Source organism: Aotus nancymaae, unplaced genomic scaffold, assembly GCF_030222135.1.
Source record: "Aotus nancymaae isolate 86718 unplaced genomic scaffold, 86718_ANA_hifiasm-v0.15.2.pri h1tg000077l, whole genome shotgun sequence".
Classification (NCBI taxonomy): domain Eukaryota; kingdom Metazoa; phylum Chordata; class Mammalia; order Primates; family Aotidae; genus Aotus; species Aotus nancymaae.
Window position 1 is genome coordinate 18,774,751 of NW_026988492.1, and position 21,011 is coordinate 18,795,761.

Genomic DNA, 21,011 nt, shown 5'->3' on the forward strand with positions numbered 1-21,011 from the left:
AAAAGAGATTGAAGTTATGAGATAGCGAAATTTTGTCCTGGGCACCCGCCCACCTGCTTTACTCCTGCTTTTCCTCATTCCAGAGCACATACCCTCCCCCACCCTAACTCCTGTGCTCTCAGCTGGATGTCACCTAGTCCCTGAGAACAAAATCTGTGCAAAAAAGCTTAGATTTCACATTTGCAATGCTGAAGTCTCTTCAGCTTTCAAGACTAAATGAATCTTTGATGGCTTACCTGTGAGCACTGTGGCAGGATGCAGGTGAGATACTCTATTTTGAGGGCAAACCCTTCTCTAGCAATGATAAGCCGAGCCACATAGGTAGCTGCCTCTCTTTTCTAAGGCTGACGCTGTTCTAGAATTCATCTGTAATTTTACCCTCTTACCACCTATTCTGTTTGCTCCTTCGTGGCTGAAAATAATATTTCATGAACAGGAAGACCCGCAGAAAGTCTTCCCAGCTGTGGACTTCAACCCATTAGCTGGGTAATGGAATCAGTTTAATGTCTCTAGACCAATATTAAAAGGAAATTGAATGGAAAGTGACATACAATATAATACATATTCATGAAATGTTATAAATATTTTATATTTATACTATACATGTAAGTATAAATATGTATAGTAAGACGTCCAGTGAGATGTATGTATTTTTTGTGGTCTCCAGTTTAAAAAGTTTGAAAACACAGATGTAAACGGGATATGTGGGCCTTCTGTATTTATTTATACCTTGCCTGGCATGGTGAACCCTTGCTCTAAGTATTAAAATGTCTATGAAGTCCATATCCACAATTTGGGTCTCAAATACTAGTGTGCAAGATGGTTAATCTCTAATTTTATTTTAATATCTTGCAAGAAGTATCATTAGAGTGTGATAACTTTTAGAATAATGACTGTGCAATGGGTTACCTTTTAATAGATATTTCAATAAAAGGTTTAGGATTTTTTAAAAAAATATATAAACTCTGTAAAAATGTAGCAGATTAAAAAAATCTGCAATCTGTGTCACAAATCACTCTCCCAGGCAAACTTTGTGATAGATTTCTAGGGAGAAAGGTTTTCTTAGCTTATCTTAGGTGTTCATTTCTGAGCTTAATGAAGTCTTTCTTGAATTTAACTTAAACATTTTCTGCTGAATTTTAGGCTTTTTAAATTTGGATACAGTTTAGTGATGGGAGACAGATGGAGAGAATTCTTCTGTAATATTCCTTCATTTTACCAAAAGCATATTAAATCATTTCTTTCTATCTATAAAAATATATTGAAGGTTTAGGTAGTCCTAAATATTTTTATTTTGGAAATCTTTTGTTGATATTTCTAAGTATCTTAAAAACAAAGACAAAAAACCATATCATGGCAAAGAACCACCATCCCTCCAGATAGTAACCTGAAGTTTCTATTCCTCTCTATCATTGTCTGTGCCACTGATCCTCCAGTGACATGAAGTTTGTGTCACCTGGGAAAAGACAACTCTCATAAAATACACAACCTTTATATAGAAAGGTAGTCTGGTACAAAGGTACAAAGCAAATTCATTGATATTTCTTCCTCACTCTTGGTTGAAGTTACAAAAGAGAATGGATGCAGTTCATTTAAGAAGCAAAAGAAATCCCAGCAGTTTGAGAGGCCGAGGTAGGCAGATTGCCTGAGGTCAGGAGTTCTAGACCAGCCTGGCTAACAAGGTGAAACCCTGTCTCTATTAAAAATACAAAAAATTAGTCGGGTGTTGTGGCGGGCGCCTGTAATCCCAGCTACTCTGGAGGCTGAGGCAGGAGAATCGCTTGAACCCAGGAGGCTGAGGTAGCAGTGAACCAAGATAGCGCCATTGCACTCCAGCCAGGGCAACAGAGTGAGACTCTGTCTCCAAAAAAACAAACAAACAAACAAACAAAAAAAAAAAAACCCAAAACACTAGGCGGTGTTCTAGATGCCTTCCCTAAATAATGAATTTGGTAATGAAGTGCTGAATTTGCTGTAAAATAGTAATAGCCACTTTTTTAACCTTCTCCTTCATGTAAAACAATGGGTCATGAATGATTACGTTCCATTTCTACTTGTGGCTATTTTAACATTACTCTGAAAAATATAAAAATGCAGAAATGCAGAAAGAACTGGAATATACATAACACCATTAAATTCCCAAAACATACATTGTAGATATAAAAACAAGAACACAGTGTTTGTTTGAGGCCAGGCGCGGTGGCTCATGCCTGTAATCCCAGCATTTTGTGGTGACACGCACCTGAAGTCCTAGCTACTCCGGAGGCTGAGGCAGGGGAATCGCTTGAACCCAGGAGGCAGAGGTTGCAGTGAGCTGAGATTATGCCCTGTACCCCAGCCTGGGGTGATAGAGCAAGACGCTATCTAAAAAAAAAAAAAAGAATATTAGTATTTGAGTTTTACAGTGTACACTGTAAAAACTGTCAAAACACTGTAAGTACTCGAATATTAGGGTATTTGAGAGGGGTGAGTGTTTACCTGCATGCTTTGCTGCCTGACTCCAAAGCTGAAAATAAGGATGTAGATGGATGGTTTTGCATTTGGTTTAAATATGTTTAAACCAAAAATAAATTAAACCAAATGTTCCAAAGTCTAAACTCTTACAAACCATATATTGACTGCCATGACCTGCATTTAATGAATCCCTTTTTCACAAATAGAAGTCAAAAAAGAAATGGGCTTTATATGTTAATAGACTTAAAATATTTCCTGTTAGCAAATATTTGCCTTAAGCGTTCTCTCCATGCCCTCGTTCTACACGACGTAAACATTTTCCTCCTTGTGTATGTGTCTCAGATTGCAATTGCCACATACAAATAGGTCTTTGTGACCATCCTCAGAGTTGCTTCCTTAGTAATGGTGAGACGAACACTGTGTTATCTTTGCTGACATTCCGAAGACCACAGAAGGCATAGAGGGAATGTTAGAAAATAGGAAATAAGAGATAGTAAAAAAGAACATAGCCGCGCAGTAATAAAGTGAAAAACATGTCTATCCATAGTACGTAACATAGGGTGCAGTTGTAAAGAGGAAATTAATCATTTCTTGTATAGAACCAGCACCAACAGTTTAAATAGTTCAGCTTCCCTGGCAGTGATGGATGGCTTGTTTGGATGTAGCAGTCGTATTAGTGAGGGAGCTTTCCTTTCAGGAAAGAGGTCAAGGTAGCATCTAAGTTATTTATCAAGCCTATTTCCCATCTTACCATGGGAAATGGTAAGATTTTGCTGACACCACTGCTAGGCAGTAGCAAGTGTCACGGCAAGTCTGTGTGACAGAAGATGATTAGCCGACCAGAAGGTCTGGATTCAGCATCAGCTGTTGTTCTTGTTGCGTTTCAAAACAGCCTCGAAAAGCCTCATGTTAGACTTGTGTTCAAGGATGCTTTCAATGTTCAATGTCTATTTACATAGTCAGGGTATTGTGGGTAGTGAAAAGTATGTTATTTAAACCACTTGGGAACAAAATACAATAGAATTATGCAGTACCTTAAATGAAACTTTGCTTTTTCATAACCGTAATTTCCATGGCTGCAAAGTAGTGAAGTGGAAATACAGAGAAGTCCGGTTCATCTGTGGCACAACTATATTTAAATTTCCAAACTAAAGAGTTACTCATAATGTATTTGGAACCATAAAGTCAACAACAAATACAATTACTGAATTACTTCTTAGTGGTTGGAATTCCGAATACTGCCTTAAAAACACATACACACACATGTCTTTTAGTTGACTGATCCTCCCCAGATGTGATCTTAATAAAATGGTCTGGAAACTGGCGTTCAGCCTCTGGTGAACAGGTCCCTTCAGCTCAGTCACAGGCTTAGTGGTGATGCTCCATTCCAGGAAATGAGCCTGACATTTGCCTGTTTATATCTTTTATGTGCGGTTGCAGTTTAAGTTGTCTTATCAGTATATACAATCGGCCAGGACTTTTCAAAAGCATCATGGGAACAATTCTGCCTCCTCCTGCTTTGCAAGCAGTTTTATCATATCCTTTCCAGCTCTCGCATTTGGAAAGCTTCAAAAGCTGGTCAGAACCTACCCCATTACCATCCTCCTGGTGCTAGAGCTTGCCCATCGAATCTGGGTGAGATTTGATCATGAAAAAAGAGGAGGCCTTCTCTTCCTAATGACACCTGAATATAAACATGACCTGTTAGTGGTGATGTGGCCGTGTCTCAGTTTGCCAAGTTTTTAGTGACTTCAATGAAAGCATAATAGGACTATAAAATGCAGATGGAAGCTGCGTCTAAAACTCAGTTACTGGTTGAGCCTCTTTGTGAAGTATGTTTTATTTTCCTTACAGCACATGCATTTTGAAACAAATGCATCTTTAAAAGTTGTTTCATATCTAATTATATTTGCTGGAAAAAAAAGCCCAGCAAACAAAAAATAATTTTGCCACTGTTCAAAGAAGTATTGTTAAACACATACTTTCTAGAGATTCTTGATACATTTTGTAAATATCCACATCATCTCCTAATTGGCTGTTTATGAACTGTCCAACTTCTTTGGGTCTATTTATATGTTCAGGGTACTGTCGATAATGAAAAGTGTGTTATTTAAACCAGTCTTTTAAAATACCCTCCAACTCCTTGTCCTAGTCGGCTGGTGAGTATGCAGTGAATGTACGCTTATTTTAATACTAACTTAAGATATAAACCATAAGGAAGATGAAATTGCTGCCAAGCCAATGTATGGTATGATGCATCCCAGAGCCAAACACCAATGCTGTTTTGATTATGTGTTTCTCTGCGTTATTCATGCCAGTTCTCCTCTTTATTAGCAAGGAAAATCAGGAGTTGGCTAAGCTGTCGCTTCCTATTTGATGGGCAATGAACATGATATGCACAGAGATGTGAGGAATTTCTCCAAAGTAGAAGCTGCAAAAGTGAACTCAGTTCAGTGCCTTTTTAGTTCATTCATTTAAAAAAGTGTTAGTTTCTCTAGATAGCTATTGTGTTTCCAGAGAAAGGTGTCACATTACTGTTATCATAAAAGATCTTAGTGTTTCTCTATACAAATGGTTATGATTTTGGAGAATGAATACACTTCTTTTCTCAATGATCAGGTTAGTGATGTGTGTTGCTCCTGTGATATACAGAATGTTTTTTATGACCATATATTGTAATAATACATCTGAGCAAATATATTTAAATCACATTTCCCTGTGTTTTAGTTCCAACAAGGACAATCCAGACAGCAATTCTGTGAGCCTGCAAATCAACATCACTGCTGTGGCACAGGTGGAAATAAGAGGGTAAGTAGTAAGCAACACATTTAATAGTATAATAGCCTTCTGTATGTAGGGTTAAGATAAAATGCTAGTGAAAACAATGTGGAATTTTCCCAATGTATTAGAGATCACAGTTCATTTTGGATGTTAATTTTCACTCTTTTCTACTGATCATTATTAGCCTTCCATTGGAAAGTAGAGTAAACCTTAAATAATAACTCCAAAAATATCAAAATAAGAAATCACTTTATGCCAGGTGCAGTGGCTCATGCCTGTAATCCCAGCAATTTGGGAAGCCAAGGCAGGCGGATCACCTGAGGGTCAGGAGTTCAAGACCAGCCTGGACAACATGGTGAAACCCCGTGTCTACTAAAATACAAAACTTAGCTGGGCATGGTGGCAGGCACCTGTAATCCCAGCTACTCGGGAGGCTGAGGCAGGAGAATCACTTGAACCCAGGTGGCAGAGGTTACAGTGAGCCAAGATCATGCCATTGCACTCCAGCCTGGATGACAAGAGTGAAACTACATCTCAAAAAAAAAAAAAAAAAAATCACTTTATTCCCCAAATTGACAGTTCAGTAATCAAACTATAAAAATCAGTTGATAAGAAGCCAGATAAAATAGACCACCATGTGATTACCTGAAAAAAAACCCTCAATTCTCCAATAATTATTTTAGCATGATGACATTTTAGCCCTACCACGCCACATCTGGAGTTTAATAAATGAATAACTCTCAGATGCAAGGGTCGATTGAATCTCTATTTTATATCTTTTTCCTTTGGTCCTATTCTTTGAGGAAGGTGCCAATAAACAATCAATTGAGAGACAGGGGGAAAAGGGTCAAGGAAATGACTACCAGCTGCAAAATCCATGCCTTGGGGAAAAAGAAATCAGAAATGGCTTGTGTGTAGTTCTTATCTTGCTTGAAGTTGGACTTCATTGATTTTTTTCTTATGATTCTGGTTTTTCAGAACAATCATGGACTTGGCTAAAAATGTCAACTGGTATTTTGGACCAAATTGTCACTGGGGTTCCAGAATCCTGGTTCCCTTCCTTTTCCACGGTGGTTTACAAGCTTCTGTGATGACAGCTGGGATTTCTGCAGGCAGAGCCAGTGTCGCCGTGGGGCCTGCCCTGCTGTCCTGGTGCCGCTGGGGCGCCCCCTAGAGGCTTAGAGAATAATAGCAATGTCTAACATTTACTGTTCCTTTCTGGGTGCTACCCCGGGTTGACACATCTTAAAATGAACTATTGTCCTCCTTGTACAGATAAGGGAACTGAAGCACAAGGAGCTGAAGATTAAACTAGAAAATGCCAGAATGTATACAGGCAACTGTCACCAGAGCTCATGCTCAGAAATGATCATGTTATCCTGCCTGGGAGATAGTATTTTGAACCTTATCTACATAAAATCATACTTTATGTATATTTCTGATTTTTTTTCCATTCAAACCAATGTTTTTGAGATTCATTTTGGTGCATATACCTGTAATTCATTCATGTCAATTGCCTGAGTGTTACATTGTAAAACTATACTATAACTTATTTTATTTTGAGACTGGGTCTCACTCTGTCACCCAGGCTGGAATTCAGTGGCACGATCTTGGCATACTGCAACCTCTACCTCCTAGGTTCAAGTGATTCTTGTACCTCAGCCTCCTGAGTAGCTGGGATTACAGGCATGCGCCACCACGCTCAGCTAATTTTTGTATTTTTAGTAGAGACAGAGTTTCACCATGTTGGACAAGCTGGTCTTGAACAACCATTTAGCCTTTTACTATTAACTTTGATGACAACTTGAGGGATTTTTGTAGACACCATTTATCAAGTTGAGGATGTTCCCTCTTATTTCTACTTTTCTTGAGAATTTTTTTTTTTTTTGAGACGGAGTTTCGCTCTTGTTACCCAGGCTGGAGTGCAATGTCGCGATCTCGGCTCACCGCAACCTCTGCCTCCTGGGTTCAGGCAATTCTCCTGCCTCAGCCTCCTGAGTAGCTGGGATTACAGGCACACACCACCATGCCCAGCTAATTTTTTTGTATTTTTAGTAGAGACGGGGTTTCACCATGTTGACCAGGATGGTCTCGATCTCTTGACCTCGTGATCCACCCGCCTCGGCCTCCCAAAGTGCTGGGATTACAGGCGTGAGCCACCGCGCCCGGCCTTCTTGAGAATTTTTAACATGAATGTATGTTTAAGTTTTTTTCAAATGGTTTTTCTGCATATATGCAGATGGTTAAATTGTTTTCCTTTTTTATCCATTAAAGTGGTGAACTGATTAATTTTTGTTTTTTAATTTTAAATCAAACTTGCATTCTGGAGAAGAATCACATTTAGTCCTGATAATTATCCTTTTTAGATATTCTTGGATTCAACTGGCTAAAATTTTGTTAGTGACTTTTACATCTATATTTGCTAGAAGTACTGATCTGTAGTTTTCTTTTCTTGCGGTATCTTTTTCTGGTTTAGGTATCAGGCGAATGCTAGCTCCGTAAGATGACTTGAAAGTATTCCTTCATCTGCTTTATTATCTGGAATAATTTGTGTAGAATTGGTATTGTTTATTCCTTAAATATTTTCTAAAATTCAATGAAGCCTTCTGAGTCTAGACGATTTTGGGGGGATTTTTTGGTAGGATGGTTTTTAATAATTCAATTTCATCCTTAGATGTAAGGCTATTTGTAATATCTATTTCTATTTGAATGGGTTTTGGTAGTTTCTTATTAAAGGAATTTATCTGTTTCATCTAAATTGTTGCATGTATTGGCATAAAGTTGCTCATAATGTTTTCTGATTGTCCTTTTAATAGCTGTAGGATTTCTAGTGATGCCTTCTCCATCATTCTTCACATTGGTAGTTTATATCTTCTCCTTTTGTCCCTTCTTTTTTTAATGTTTTCTGATCAGTCTGTCTGGACATTAGTGATCTTTCCAAAAAATTTGTTTATTTTTATTAAAATTTTTTCTTTGTTTTCTTTAAATTTTTTTTATTTTATTGGTTTCCACTTTTCTTGTTATCCTTTCTTGTGCCTTCTTTGGATTGGATTTTCTCTCCTATTTCTAGTTCCTCTATGCAGAATTGTATGATTGATTGGAGAGTTTTTTTGTATATAAGCATTTAGTGCTAGAAATTTAGCAGCATACCAAAATGTTGATATGTTGGGTTTTCATTATAACTCAGCTGAAAACATTTTCTAGTTTTCTTTGTGATTTCTTCCTTAGTCATGAGTTGATTCATGAGAAGTGACTTGTTTGATTTACAGATGTTTGGAGCTAATCTAGATGTTTTATTTTTGTTGACTTCGAATTTCATTCTCATATCTCTCTCGATGAGAAAAATGCTATTTTTAAAAATCAGAGGAAAAAAACACAAACATTATTTTTTACTATCTTATTTTTATATCTTTTCAAACTTTACAGTTAATGTATATTAACTTTTGTCTCCTTCTTTAAGCTTAGTGTATCTTATTTTTTCTAGCCAAAAATAAGTTGAAACTGTTTCTTAATTCCAAAATAAATTTAAGATTGGGAAATGTTTCTATTTGTTAAGCCGTAACTAAATCCAAGACAGCTAATAGCTGAATATAACTGTCTTTATTCTCAATATCCATTTTATGAGATTAATATTTTGAATATTACTGTCATTACTTACAGTTAAAAAAGAAAATTTCTATTCACTTTTGCCAATAATCAAAACAGATTATTAAAATTGAGTTTCTCATATGAATGTAGTTACTTTAATAGCTAGATCAATGTCCAACAATTGACCACAGTTTATTCTCTAAGACCGTGTTAAAATTCTTTTTAGCCATTTACATAGTAAAACTCTTTCCTGCAAATATGCAGCAAAACATTAGTTTCAATGTTTAGTACTTCAAAGAACAAACAGCTACTGTGTTGAAAATCTTCCATGTTGAGTCTCCTGGAAATTTTTTTTTCTTTTTTTTCTTTTTTTCGGTCGATGGTGTTTTTTCTGATGTAATTCATCATGCATTATTTTAAGCAGTTTTTATCTACTGGTTTTTTATAATTAAAAAATAAACAAAATGGATTTATTTATTTGAGTGGGAAAAAATACTGATAATTGTTCCATTTCTTTCAAAGCTAGACAACATCATCTTTAAGCAGATTTGCATGCATTTTGTGGTACAGAGCATCAGTTTAGCACATGTTTATAAGAAGTAAACTTGGCTATAAGAGACAGCACCACATATACTGAGCTTATGAAGAGTAATAAGATTGCAGATTTTGTAAAATCATCAGGATTGAATAGGTATGTACTAAGAGAGACCATAAACATGAACAGCCAAGGTCTGCTTAGGAGACGTTCCGCAGCAGATAGAGTCAATACTGTTCCATACAATACATGGCAGTCTTTGCGGTTTGGGAATGATAGGGTTTGAAAACAAGGATTTGAAATAGTATTCACAACATACTACTAAATCCTCAGATTTGAATTTCCTGATTGTGTATAAACTTCAAATTACTGAAAACCTAATTCCTTTATTTTAGAGAAATGAAAACTTAGGTTCATGCAAGAATCCATACATAAATATCTATAGCAGCTTTGTTAATAGTGGCCAAAAACTGCAAAGAGCCGAAATGTCCTTTGATGGGTTGGCAGTTAAACAGATTGTGATACATCCATCCGATAGAATATCACTCAACAATAAACAGTAATGAACAATTGACAGACAGATGGACCTTCAGAGACCTATGCAGAGTCAAAAAAGCCAGTCCCAAAAGATTGCATCCTGTGTGATTCCAGTTATATAACATTCTTGAAATGACAGAATTATATAAATGAGGAACAGATTAGTGGTTGCCAAGAGATATGGAGGAGATAGGGACAGAGGGAATTGGATGTTCCTATAAAAGGGGATCTTCATGATAAAAGAAGTTTTCTTGACTATGTCAATGTCAATATTTTGGTTGTGATATTATATACAACATCACATTTTGGTTTTGCAAGCTGTTACCATTGGGTGAACTGCTAAATGGTACATGGAATCTCTTCATATTATTTCTTACAACTACATATGAATCTACAATTACCTTAAAATAAGGTTTAATTAAAAAAAAAAAAAAAAAACTAATTCCTTGCTTCTCCCAAAATTCACTTCTCATGTTTGTTGTTACCATTAATAGTTCCCCAGTCTTCTTCTTATCCAGGGGTCTCAATGGGATAACCTTCTATCTTCCTTCTTAGGATGGAGGGCTATGCAGTGAGGATCGTAAGATTACCACACTGGCTGTTCATCCTAGGCAAAGTAGTTCAATATATTCTGTATTCCTTGCTTGATTTCTTCCTTCTTTCTAAAAAATTCACTTTGAAAACCATGAACATTGTTTCACTGATTTAGTTGAGCTCTTTATAAAATCATTCTTTGCTGTGGTTTCCCTGGATTGAAGTAGTCTTTAGTGGGTAAATTGTGAGTCATGCTTTTTAAATGATTTTGACATGATGTTTTAATAGATTATATTTTTCTTCATTAAGTTATATTCACTAAATATCACTGTGGCTTAGGATTCCCCCATGGTGCATTTTATATTAGAAGTAGAGTAGGTGGTACTTAGGAAATCTGACTTCTAAATCTCACCTGCAACTAACCCTCTACTTCTCTGTACAACGGTCTTCTTTTCGTGTATAAAATGAGGTTTGACCATGTCAACTCCATAGTACTGGTCAAGGTCTAAATACATATGATTCTATGACCCTAGGGAATTTATGGCCAGTCCTATGCAATGATGACCATAAAAACAAAAATTTTCAGAGAAAATGTGTTCAGCTTATGTGCTGTATTGTGCTCTGTGCAAATATATATATATATACACAAATAAAAGTTTCAGCCAGGAGTCGTGGCTCATGCCTGTAATTCCAGCACTTTGGGAGGCTGAGGCAGGACCTTAATCACAAGGTCAAGAGATTAAGACCATCCTGGCACACATGGTGAAATCTCGTCTCTACTAAAAATACAAAAATTAGTGGGTGTGGTGATGCGCACCTGTAGTCCCAGCTACTCAGGAGACTGAGGCAGGAGAATCACTTGAACCTGGGAGGCGGCGGTTGCAGTGAGCTGAGATCTCGCCACTGCACTCCAGCCTGGAGACAGAGCAAGACTCTGTCTCAAAAATAAATAAATAATTATATAAAGTTTCCCTAGAACCTTACAATGGATAACAGATATTGAACTGAACATGAACTCAACTCTTTGTTGCTCCAAGCTGAGAGCAAAGTAGAGCTTTGGGTGGTGAGATTGTCAAGACAGGAATGGAAATCCAGGCTCTCTGGGCTTCTCTCTGATGAAAGCAGTCTGTCATGATTTAATCAAACCAAGACAGAAAATGAAGCACAGCATAATGAGAAATCAGTATAAAGGTAGAAATGCTTGTGGTATCAGCCCAGCAAAGTCATGCCCTGTACTTATTTAACAGTTGCACAGTAAGGATATATATGAAGAGGTATGCAGTTTAGCAACATTTCTGTGGGTTATCTGTTTTTAAAATGTGCTCATTCCTAGAAAACAATGCAGCCAAATTAACTTTGACCAAAAAGCATTTGAGATGTTTTCCAATCATTTGTGGTATACAAACCAAAGAGTTTATAATTTTCCAGATGAAGAAAGAGAGATACACAGAAATTAAATTGCTTGCCCTAGGGTCAGAATATAACCCAATAAATTTTGCTAACATTTGAAGTTGCCAGAGGCCATGTTAATTATTAGATACCTTTAAAGGGGCACTATGACATCTGATTGCCAAAAGAGATGTTTTCAGCTGAGGTTACTCTTAGTCAAAAGTCTAGGAATTCTTTTAAAGCTACCTTTTACCTAAAAACTGCTAGAAAACATTGGTTTGTTTTGAGGAGTATAAAATCATAAGATTTTATAAAAATAACAATTTGGTTTGTAATCGGCTTTTTATAGGAATAATGCCATGTATTGTATGTCACTTATCCAATGCTCATTTTCTAGGTGTAAGTTGCGGGAAAAAATAATCCTATGTCGAGTTAATATCCTACTTTCATGATTACACCATTTAACTCTCTGTCTCTCTCTCACACTTGAGATATCTGGAAGACCACTCCATAACTCAATCACACTTTATTTTGTTCTGGCTCTGAGCCTGGCTTTCCCGGGAAGCCAAAGAAATATAGGAAGGAGGAATGTTGAATGGCCGTTTTTCTACTCTGATATCTTCAACCAGAAACAGTATTGCTTCATAACCGGACATTTAACACAACACACAGCATCCTAGATTTTTTTTTATCTGCAAAAAAAAGAGTCGTCTTCTCTTTACTTTTTTTTTTTTTTTTTTGAGATAGAGTCTCGCCCTGTCTCCCAGACTGTAGTGCAATGGCACAATCTTGGCTCACTGCAACCTCTGCCTCCCAGATTCAAATGATTCTGCTGCCTCAGGCTCCCAAGTAGCTGAGATTACAGGTGGGCACCACCATGCCCAGCTATTTTTGTATTACTAGTAGAGATGGGGTTTCACCATGATGGCCAGGCTGGTCTCAAACTCCTGACCTAGTGATCTGCCCGCCTCAGCCTCCCGAAGTGCTGGGATTACCCAGCCAAGAGTCTCATTTCTTGATTTGGCTGAAAGTAGGGGTTAAATACCCATACACACACACACACGCACACACACCCCTTCTCACAAGCAAAACAGATGGATGTACATATTTGTATATGTATAGTTTTGGTTATTCATCTGAACTCAGGAACACTCTCCACTCTTCTTTAGGGCCCACAAGATGAGATGCTGTGAAATAGTCGCCCTCTGGGTTGGAGAGCCTGCAGTAGCAGTTTCAGATCCTTCACTATTGCTGTCATCATTCTGCTGGACCTTACTTTCAACATTTTTCCCTGTAGGCAATATCTACTCGAATAAATTGAAAGCCACTTTTTTCTGCTGCTGTTAGTGTATTGTCCACTAGTGAACGATTCATTACCTGGGCCACTGCCAACAATTAACAGGGCATTTCATGTTTCAGAGTGTCACACCCTCCGCAGATTGTTCTGCCCATTCACAACTGGGAACCAGAAGAAGAACCCCGCAAAGAGGAGGAGGTTGGACCATTGGTGGAACATATTTATGAGGTAGCTATTGTCTGTGTTAAAGTTGTGTTAGAGGTTTATTCTTAAGCTCTGTGCAAACAAATTCTATTAGCATTATTATTATTTATTATTATTTTAGATGGAGTTTCACTCATCTAAACCTCTACCTCCCAAATTCAAGTGATTCTCCTGCCTCAGCCTCCCAAGTAGCTGGGATTATAGGCATGCACCACCACACCCAGCGAATTTTGTATTTTTAGTAGAGACAGGATTTCTCCATGTTGGTCAGGCTGGTCTTGAACTCCCGACCGCAGGTGATCTGCCCATCTTGGCTTCTCAAAGTGCTGGGATTACAGACATGAGCCACCACGCCCAGCCCCCCCACCCGCCTTTTTGTTGTTGAGACAGGGTCTCACTGTGTCTCCTAGGCTGGAGTGCAGTGGCGCAATCGCAGCTCACTGCAGCCTTGACCTTCTGGGCTCAAGCGATTCTCCCATCTCAGCTTCCTGAGTAGCTGGGACCACAGGTGCACACCACCACACCTGGCTAATTTTTATATTTTTTTCTAGAGACGGGGTTTCGCCATGTTGCCCAGGCTAGTCTCAAACTCCTGAGCTCAAGCGATCCATCCACCTGAGCCCCTCACAGTGCTAGGACTGCAGTAGATAGCATTCTTAAAGCCATCAGCCCAAGTTCTGAGCTGTATATACTGCGTAGGTTCTTGCTGTTATGCTATCACACTGCAGTGGGGTGTGATGGGTGTTCTGTTGAGTAATCCTGGATATAATCACTTGTTCCTTAGCATGAGAGCCATTACAGGCTGAAAGCACTTTATCTTATTACTGTTGTTGTTGTTGTCATTTTGAATTATTACCTTTTTAATATTTGGACAACCTAGACATAAAAATGGCTAGCTTCCTAAATTATTTCATTTTTTCTACATTTTGAGATATTCTTAAAACCCACCCATCTTTTTTTTTTTTTTTTTTTTTTTTTTTAGACAGAGTTTCACTCTGTCACCCAGGCTGGAGAGCAGTGGCAAGACTTTGGCTCACTGCAACCTCTGCCTCCCAGGTTCAAGTGATTCTCCAGCCTCAGCCTCCTGAATAGCTGGGACTACAGGCACACGCCACCATGCCTAGCTAATTTTTGAATTTTTAGTAGAGATGGGGTTTCACCATGTTGGTCAGGCTGGTCTCGAATCCCTGATCTGATGATCTGCCTGCCTCGGCCTCCCAAGTGCTAGAATTATAGGCATGAGCCACCGCACCCGGCCAACCCACCCATCTTTTAAACTGCAGGTCACCAACTAGAAGGTACCAGTCAGAAAACGTTATGAACTATTCACTATTGTGCTTAAAAATAATAATAAAGGCACATATAATATATGAGATGGGTAGATGGTAGATAGATAAAAATAATTTTACTTTTCATCCAAAGAACCCAAATTGGAAATGAATATCTTATACTGAGATTTTAAATAGTTTGTTGATTAGTAAAATATTTTTCAGAAGTGAACCAATGATGCATAAAAAGGAGCTGATGTTCTTTTCCCATTTGAGGTATTATGTTGTAAACAGGGAGAAGGTCTGTTGACCCATCACCTGAAACATTTAAATTTTTTTCACTTAGAAACCAACGTATATGGCTGGGCACAGTGGCTCAAGCCTGTAATCCCTGCACTTTGGGAGTCTGAAGCAGGAGAAGTACTTGAGGCCAAAAGTTCAAGACCAGCCTGGCCAACATAACAAGGCCCAATCTCAAAAATATTAAATAAAGAAATAAAAATAGGGGCCGGGCGCGGTGGCTCAAGCCTGTAATCCCAGCACTTTGGGAGGCCGAGGCGGGTGGATCACGAGGTCAAGAGATCGAGACCATCCTGGTCAACATGGTGAAACCCCGTCTCTACTAATACAAAAAAAAAATTAGCTGGGCACGGTGGCGCGTGCCTGTAATCCCAGCTACTCAGGAGGCTGAGGCAGGAGAATTGCCTGAACCCAGGAGGCGGAGGTTGCGGTGAGCCAAGATCGCGCCATTGCACTCCAGCCTGGGTATCAAGAGCGAAACTCCGTCTCAAAAAAATAAAATAAAATAAATTAATAAATAAATAAATACTTTTCTAAAAAAGAAACCAACATATAGCAATGGGTTAGTTTAGTAGTTGTTCAGGTTTTTGTTTTGATTTGCTCTGCTTTTTTTGTTTTGTTTTGTTTTGTTTTTTAAATAAAGTCAAGAGTAGTTATTTCTCTATTCATTTTCAGGGGACCAGGCATGGAATTTTGGTAAAACCCTGTTCCAAGGCGTTCTGTTTGAGGTTCCTTCTCGATTCATGCCTTCTGTTCCTTCCCTATGTAACTCATGCCTCTAATCTAGTAATTCTGCCTATGACTTTCATCGCAGGTTACAAGGCACATGAATAACATCCCTTAAGATTAATAATAAAGCCTTTTCAAAACTGATGAACTGTTTACAAACGTGGGGAAGATGCCTCAATTCCTGGGCAGCATCAGCATGAAAACTTCTGTCATCTGCCCAATCTGAGGCTCTGATTCAGGAGCCTTGTCCAAAGCTGGATCAAAACTTTGTCTTAAGCTCTTTTGATAGCAAAAGGATAACACAGTCTCCAAAGCCACTCTAATTAAGAATCTCACTGGAAAAAAATAAAAAAAGAAGTTGTCAAATAATTTAATAAAGCTGTGTGTGCTGGTTTCTGCTCAAGAATGGTGAAACTTTAAAGTTTGAAAATATATTCAGACTCAATCATTTTCAGGGCAGTCCTGCCTCAAATCTTAGCATAAATGGACTATAAAAGTTTAGGGTAATTACTGGTAATGCTAAAAGCAATCATCAAAATATACTATATCAACAGTAGCCATGCTTCTTTGATAAGGTAAATTAAACAGGCCATCTAGTAAGCAAAAGCAATTATCCATTATTTTATAGATCACTGTAATTTTCAGAACTGTGAGAAAAAAGAAAAAGACAGAAGATCCCTTCTGTCTTTAAAGTAAATTTTTAAAAACCATAATAAATGTAAATGCACTTAATGTTTTGGGCAAACACTTTTGTGTCCTCCAAGTACATACGTTAAAAAAGGATTCATATGTTAAAAAATGTTCATCTCTTTATGAGATGTGGCCTTTCTTGCCTTGAGTTTTGCTGATGGAAACAGAAGGAGCTCAGCTTTGAAACGCACACTTGGAATGAACTGTGGTGATCATGGGCCTGCCTTGGCGCTTGATGGATGGACATTCTTCTAGAGGGTGAAAGAGAGTGCATCACATATGGTTGCAATTGACAGTAGTCAAGAAAGCAGAGGCAGATTTCAACGTAAAGAAGGAGTCATTATGTTTTGAGGCATATAATCAAAATTAAAATTTCTAATTGTGTGATTAAATTAACATAAATTTAAAGCCAGCATCACAATTATCAGACAAGGTTAGTATGGTCTTCACTGAGGAAATCCATTCTTAGAGCTTCATGGATTGAAGAGTTTTCTCTAAACACCAGCTCATGATGTTTTCAGAGTGTTTCTTGCCATATAGACTGAATTTTCTTATTTTCCACATTCATAGTCCGGATGACTTAAAACCAACAATATATGCTTTTTAAAATGGGTGTAGAGGGTATGGAGTTTGATTTCATCTCTCTGCCTTCTGTTGTGTCATTATATAACATGCCACTTGTTTACAGCTGCACAATATTGGACCAAGTACAATCAGTGACACCATTCTGGAAGTGGGCTGGCCTTTCTCTGCCCGGGATGAATTTCTTCTTTATATTTTCCATATTCAAACTCTGGGACCTCTGCAGTGTCAAACTAATCCTGATATCAATCCACAGGATCTAAAGGTAGGAGTCTGGTCCAATCAGTGGCTTTGTTGATTTTATTTTTATAACATGGAAAAAATACAAACTGGACTTGTTTAGAAGAGAAGAGTGAAATCATTTTAAGTTGCTTCAATGATCATTGATCAGACCTTTTTGTTTTATAGTTAAAACATCAAGCCTAATTTAAAATATCACTCCTAAAACAACTTAAATTTATTTTAGTTTTATTGCTCATTGGGAATTGTTATTTATTTCACCCATTTTAATAGGCACCTTTTATTTTTGGCTCCATTAGCAGCACACCCAAGCCAAAAGCATAAATAGACATGTCAAGTCTGGGAGAATTAGTATAAAATGCTATTTTTAAAGTATTTTTGGTCTCTTGCCAAATTTCATAAGGATCTTTGCCAAAAGAGGCTCTTCCAGCTGCAGCTCATAGCGAGTGGTGAACTGTGATAATTTGCCAAGGGCCATGAGAACTTCCAGAATGGAATGTTCTGGACCCTATTCTTTAATTGAAGCTTAAAGCCCAGAGCAGTGCTTTTCAAACTGCATCAGAATCACCTGGCTGTTAAAATGCAGGGTCTGGGGTTGGACCTGAGATTCTGCCTCTCTACAAGCTCCCACCTCCTGTACATGATGCCAGTCTGTGGGGCCTGAATTTCATCTGATCCCATCCAGATTAAAATCCAAATTTGGCTCTAATGTCTTTCTGGGAAAGAAAGATATGAATTAGCATAAGCCCTTGAAAATGCCACATTTGTATAAAGAAAAACAGAAGACAAAAACATCTTGTAGTCAGACGTTGTCCTCAGGAGAGAACTTCATGTAAGAACGAACATTCTCCTAGTAGCTACGAGGACACAGTGTCTCTGTTAGAAATGGTGCAGTGCAGGCTTCACGGAACACCAATGCCACCAGCCAGGACACAGCAGGTCTGCCCCTACCTCAGCCAGCGGCACTGGGTCATTGCTCATTATGAAAGCCATTCTTTTTCAACCCAACATGCCTTCTATTCAAAGGGAAGACTAAACGGGGGTTCATTAGTAAATGACTTATAGGTCAACAGCCTCCTTCTTTATGTGGAAATAATAAATAAGGCCACTTGTATTACATGAGACTTTAAAATACTTCCTTCCTGGATTTTTTTTTCTCATTTCCTCTTTGCTCTTCATTGAGATGATTTTACATTCTTTAAGGACAGTAGCTTATTATAAAACAACATCTGCAAATGCATATGTATAACATTTAAATAATTAAAACTTTTACATATTCTGCACTGCATTTAACATGTACTTGTAGTCATAGATTCTTTGAGCACGTGATTCTGCAGAAACTTCTAACTCTTTTTGAGTGTGATGTTTAGTTTATATCTGACACTATTTATATATGTTTGTATATATTATGTAACTTGTTTAATATACACCATGTTGGTTGTGAGTTATTTGTTTCTTTGGGGCATACAGTGACTGGGATAGTACTAATAGATGACTTGTCTTAGACGCTGACAGATTCTTGAAAACTGAGCAATAGTATATACTAAGCACCTGGTGTTCCCTGCTCTCCACTTATTCTTTAATGTATAGACTTGAAGTAAAATTCTGTCTGAGGCTAATAATTTTTAAAATGCAATTCAATTATATTCATTTTCCTAAAACTTTCAATCTGTGGAAATTAAATATAAGATTTAAATACAATATGAAGTAATATCTCCCTTAAATAACTAATCATAGCAATGTGTGAATTCTTGAAATTCTAAATTTATAGAGAAGTTGAAATGTTATTACTGTCAGTTTCTCAAAGTACTTTCACCTATACTTCATAAATGCTCCAGAGAGTCTAAAAGAGCTTTTATTAATAGACATTTAAAAAACAGATAATCAAGAGAGTTTATATATTAGTGGCTGCAACAAATTGAGAGTACTTGAAAATTATTCTCCTCTTACAACAATAAATAATTTTTGGTGAAGTTGTTACTAACTTACTTGGCAATTTAATTTTTCCTAGAGAATGCAAAGATAATCTTTTCTTGGTCTTAAATATGACTTGGTCTTTAGTGAAAAACAATCTCTTACCTGTTGTTGTCTTCAACATAATAGATCTGAGAAATTTTTTATTTTAACCACAATTTTAGATTCAAATTAGCATTAAAATGAATTGCTCTTAAAAAAACAAAACTGTGCCATAGCCAGGCACAGTGATGTGTGTCTGTAGCTACTCAGAAGACCGAGGTGGGAGGATCACTTAAGGCCAAGAGTTTGAGGTCAGCTTGAGCAACATAGCAAGACTGCATCTCTTTTTAAAAAAATTGTATAGTTTTATTTTTAGTAGGAAGCAGAGAGAGGATGAGCTTATGAAAAGAAACAGGGAGGAGGCAGAAATAACATTTGTAAAGGCAAGAATTCAATTTCAGTATCCAATCTTACTTACTGGAGAAGTGAACTAAGGTTCAATTCCTGATTATTTGGTTCTATCATTTCTTTATACAAGTGATATAGGTAGTAAATATCTCAGAAAACAGCTGCATCTATGAGCAGTTCATATCTACAAGTCCTTCCCCCTTTCTGAGGATGCTCCAGTCTCCACTGGACTAGCCTCCAAAATGTCCCAGGCCACCATGGACCTGTCAGAGGGGAGCTCTCACTCCAGCTTTCTAAGCTGAGGGACTTGCCGCTTTCTTCCTATGTTTTCCTCTTCAATCATTCCATTGATTTCCTTTCAGCAAAATCCCTTTCGTGGTGTTCAGATCCACTTTGTAGTCAACGTCCTCCTTCCTTATGTGTTCTCATGTTGCCCGCATCCCACTGGAAAGACGCTCTCTTCTTCATTACCTCTTCCTAACCCCTCACAGATCTCTAAGGAAACTTGTGAAAAATAATCCAGACTTCCTAAGAAGCATTTTCAAGGTCACCCACTCCGAGGAACCACTGCCACTTACTCTAAAGCCTTCAGAACTTCCCAAATACACCCTGAGAATCCTGACAAGTTCCCACATACTTCATTTCCCTCAATTAAACTTATTTCCACCTAAATATCAGTGCTGAATACAATGTACTTAACAAATGGATTTTTTTTCTATTTTTTAAGTTACTCATATGGCAGCGGTCCTGGACATTGTTATTTTTCTTACAAATACGTACTTTTATGGCATCAAAGCCCTATTGAGGATTAAGTTGGGTTTTTGTGGATTGGCTTGAGAACTGAAGCACCATTTAGAACATCATTTCTAAAGAGAAATGCATTCTGAGTGCCAAACATGTAGCCTAAAACCTTCTGAAATACAACCAGTTTGTAACTTGGATATGCACTCCAAATACAACAAAACCCTGAAAATCTTCTCACATAAGTCTCAGCATCTGATAAAACCCAAAAAGGTTGAGGGTTTTTTTCACAGTAGAAACTGGTTACAGTTTGGTTATCCCAGCAAGTTACCCTGATGTCCCCAAAGTTTTGGGAGGAGACATTGACTACTTGTGAAAGCTACTGCTGGGATCATCCTGTAACCTGTGACTGCTTTAGAAAACACTGGTGAAAAGTTCTCACCCACAACCACCTCACTTGTTGCCCAAACACAGAGCTTTAGCAACTAAATTGGGGTGGGGCAGTGGCAACCACACATGGATGCTTCTAGAAGTCAGTGAGTTCTTATTTTGAATATTTGTCTTGGACCAGGTGCATAGCTCATGCCTGTAATCCCAACTCTTTGGTAGGTCGAGGTGGAGGGATCACTTGAGGCCAAGAGTTTGAGAGCAGCCTGGACAACATAGCAAGACCCCATTTCTGCAAAAAATAAAAACAAATTAGCCAGGCATGATGACACATGCCTGTAGTCCCTGGAGTCCTAGCTGCTCAGGAGGCTAAGAAAGGAGAATTACTTGA

General features: G+C 37.8%; 1 protein-coding gene across 1 annotated transcript in view; it reads left to right on the top strand.

The window, feature by feature from the left end:
* ITGA8 (integrin subunit alpha 8) overlaps positions 1–21,011 on the top strand; it is a 187,509-nt gene that overhangs the window by 119,637 nt on the left and 46,861 nt on the right. Inside the window, 3 exon segments of the mRNA XM_064368406.1 lie at positions 5,182–5,262; positions 13,238–13,343; positions 16,995–17,153. Coding sequence (XP_064224476.1) covers positions 5,182–5,262; positions 13,238–13,343; positions 16,995–17,153 — 346 coding nt within the window.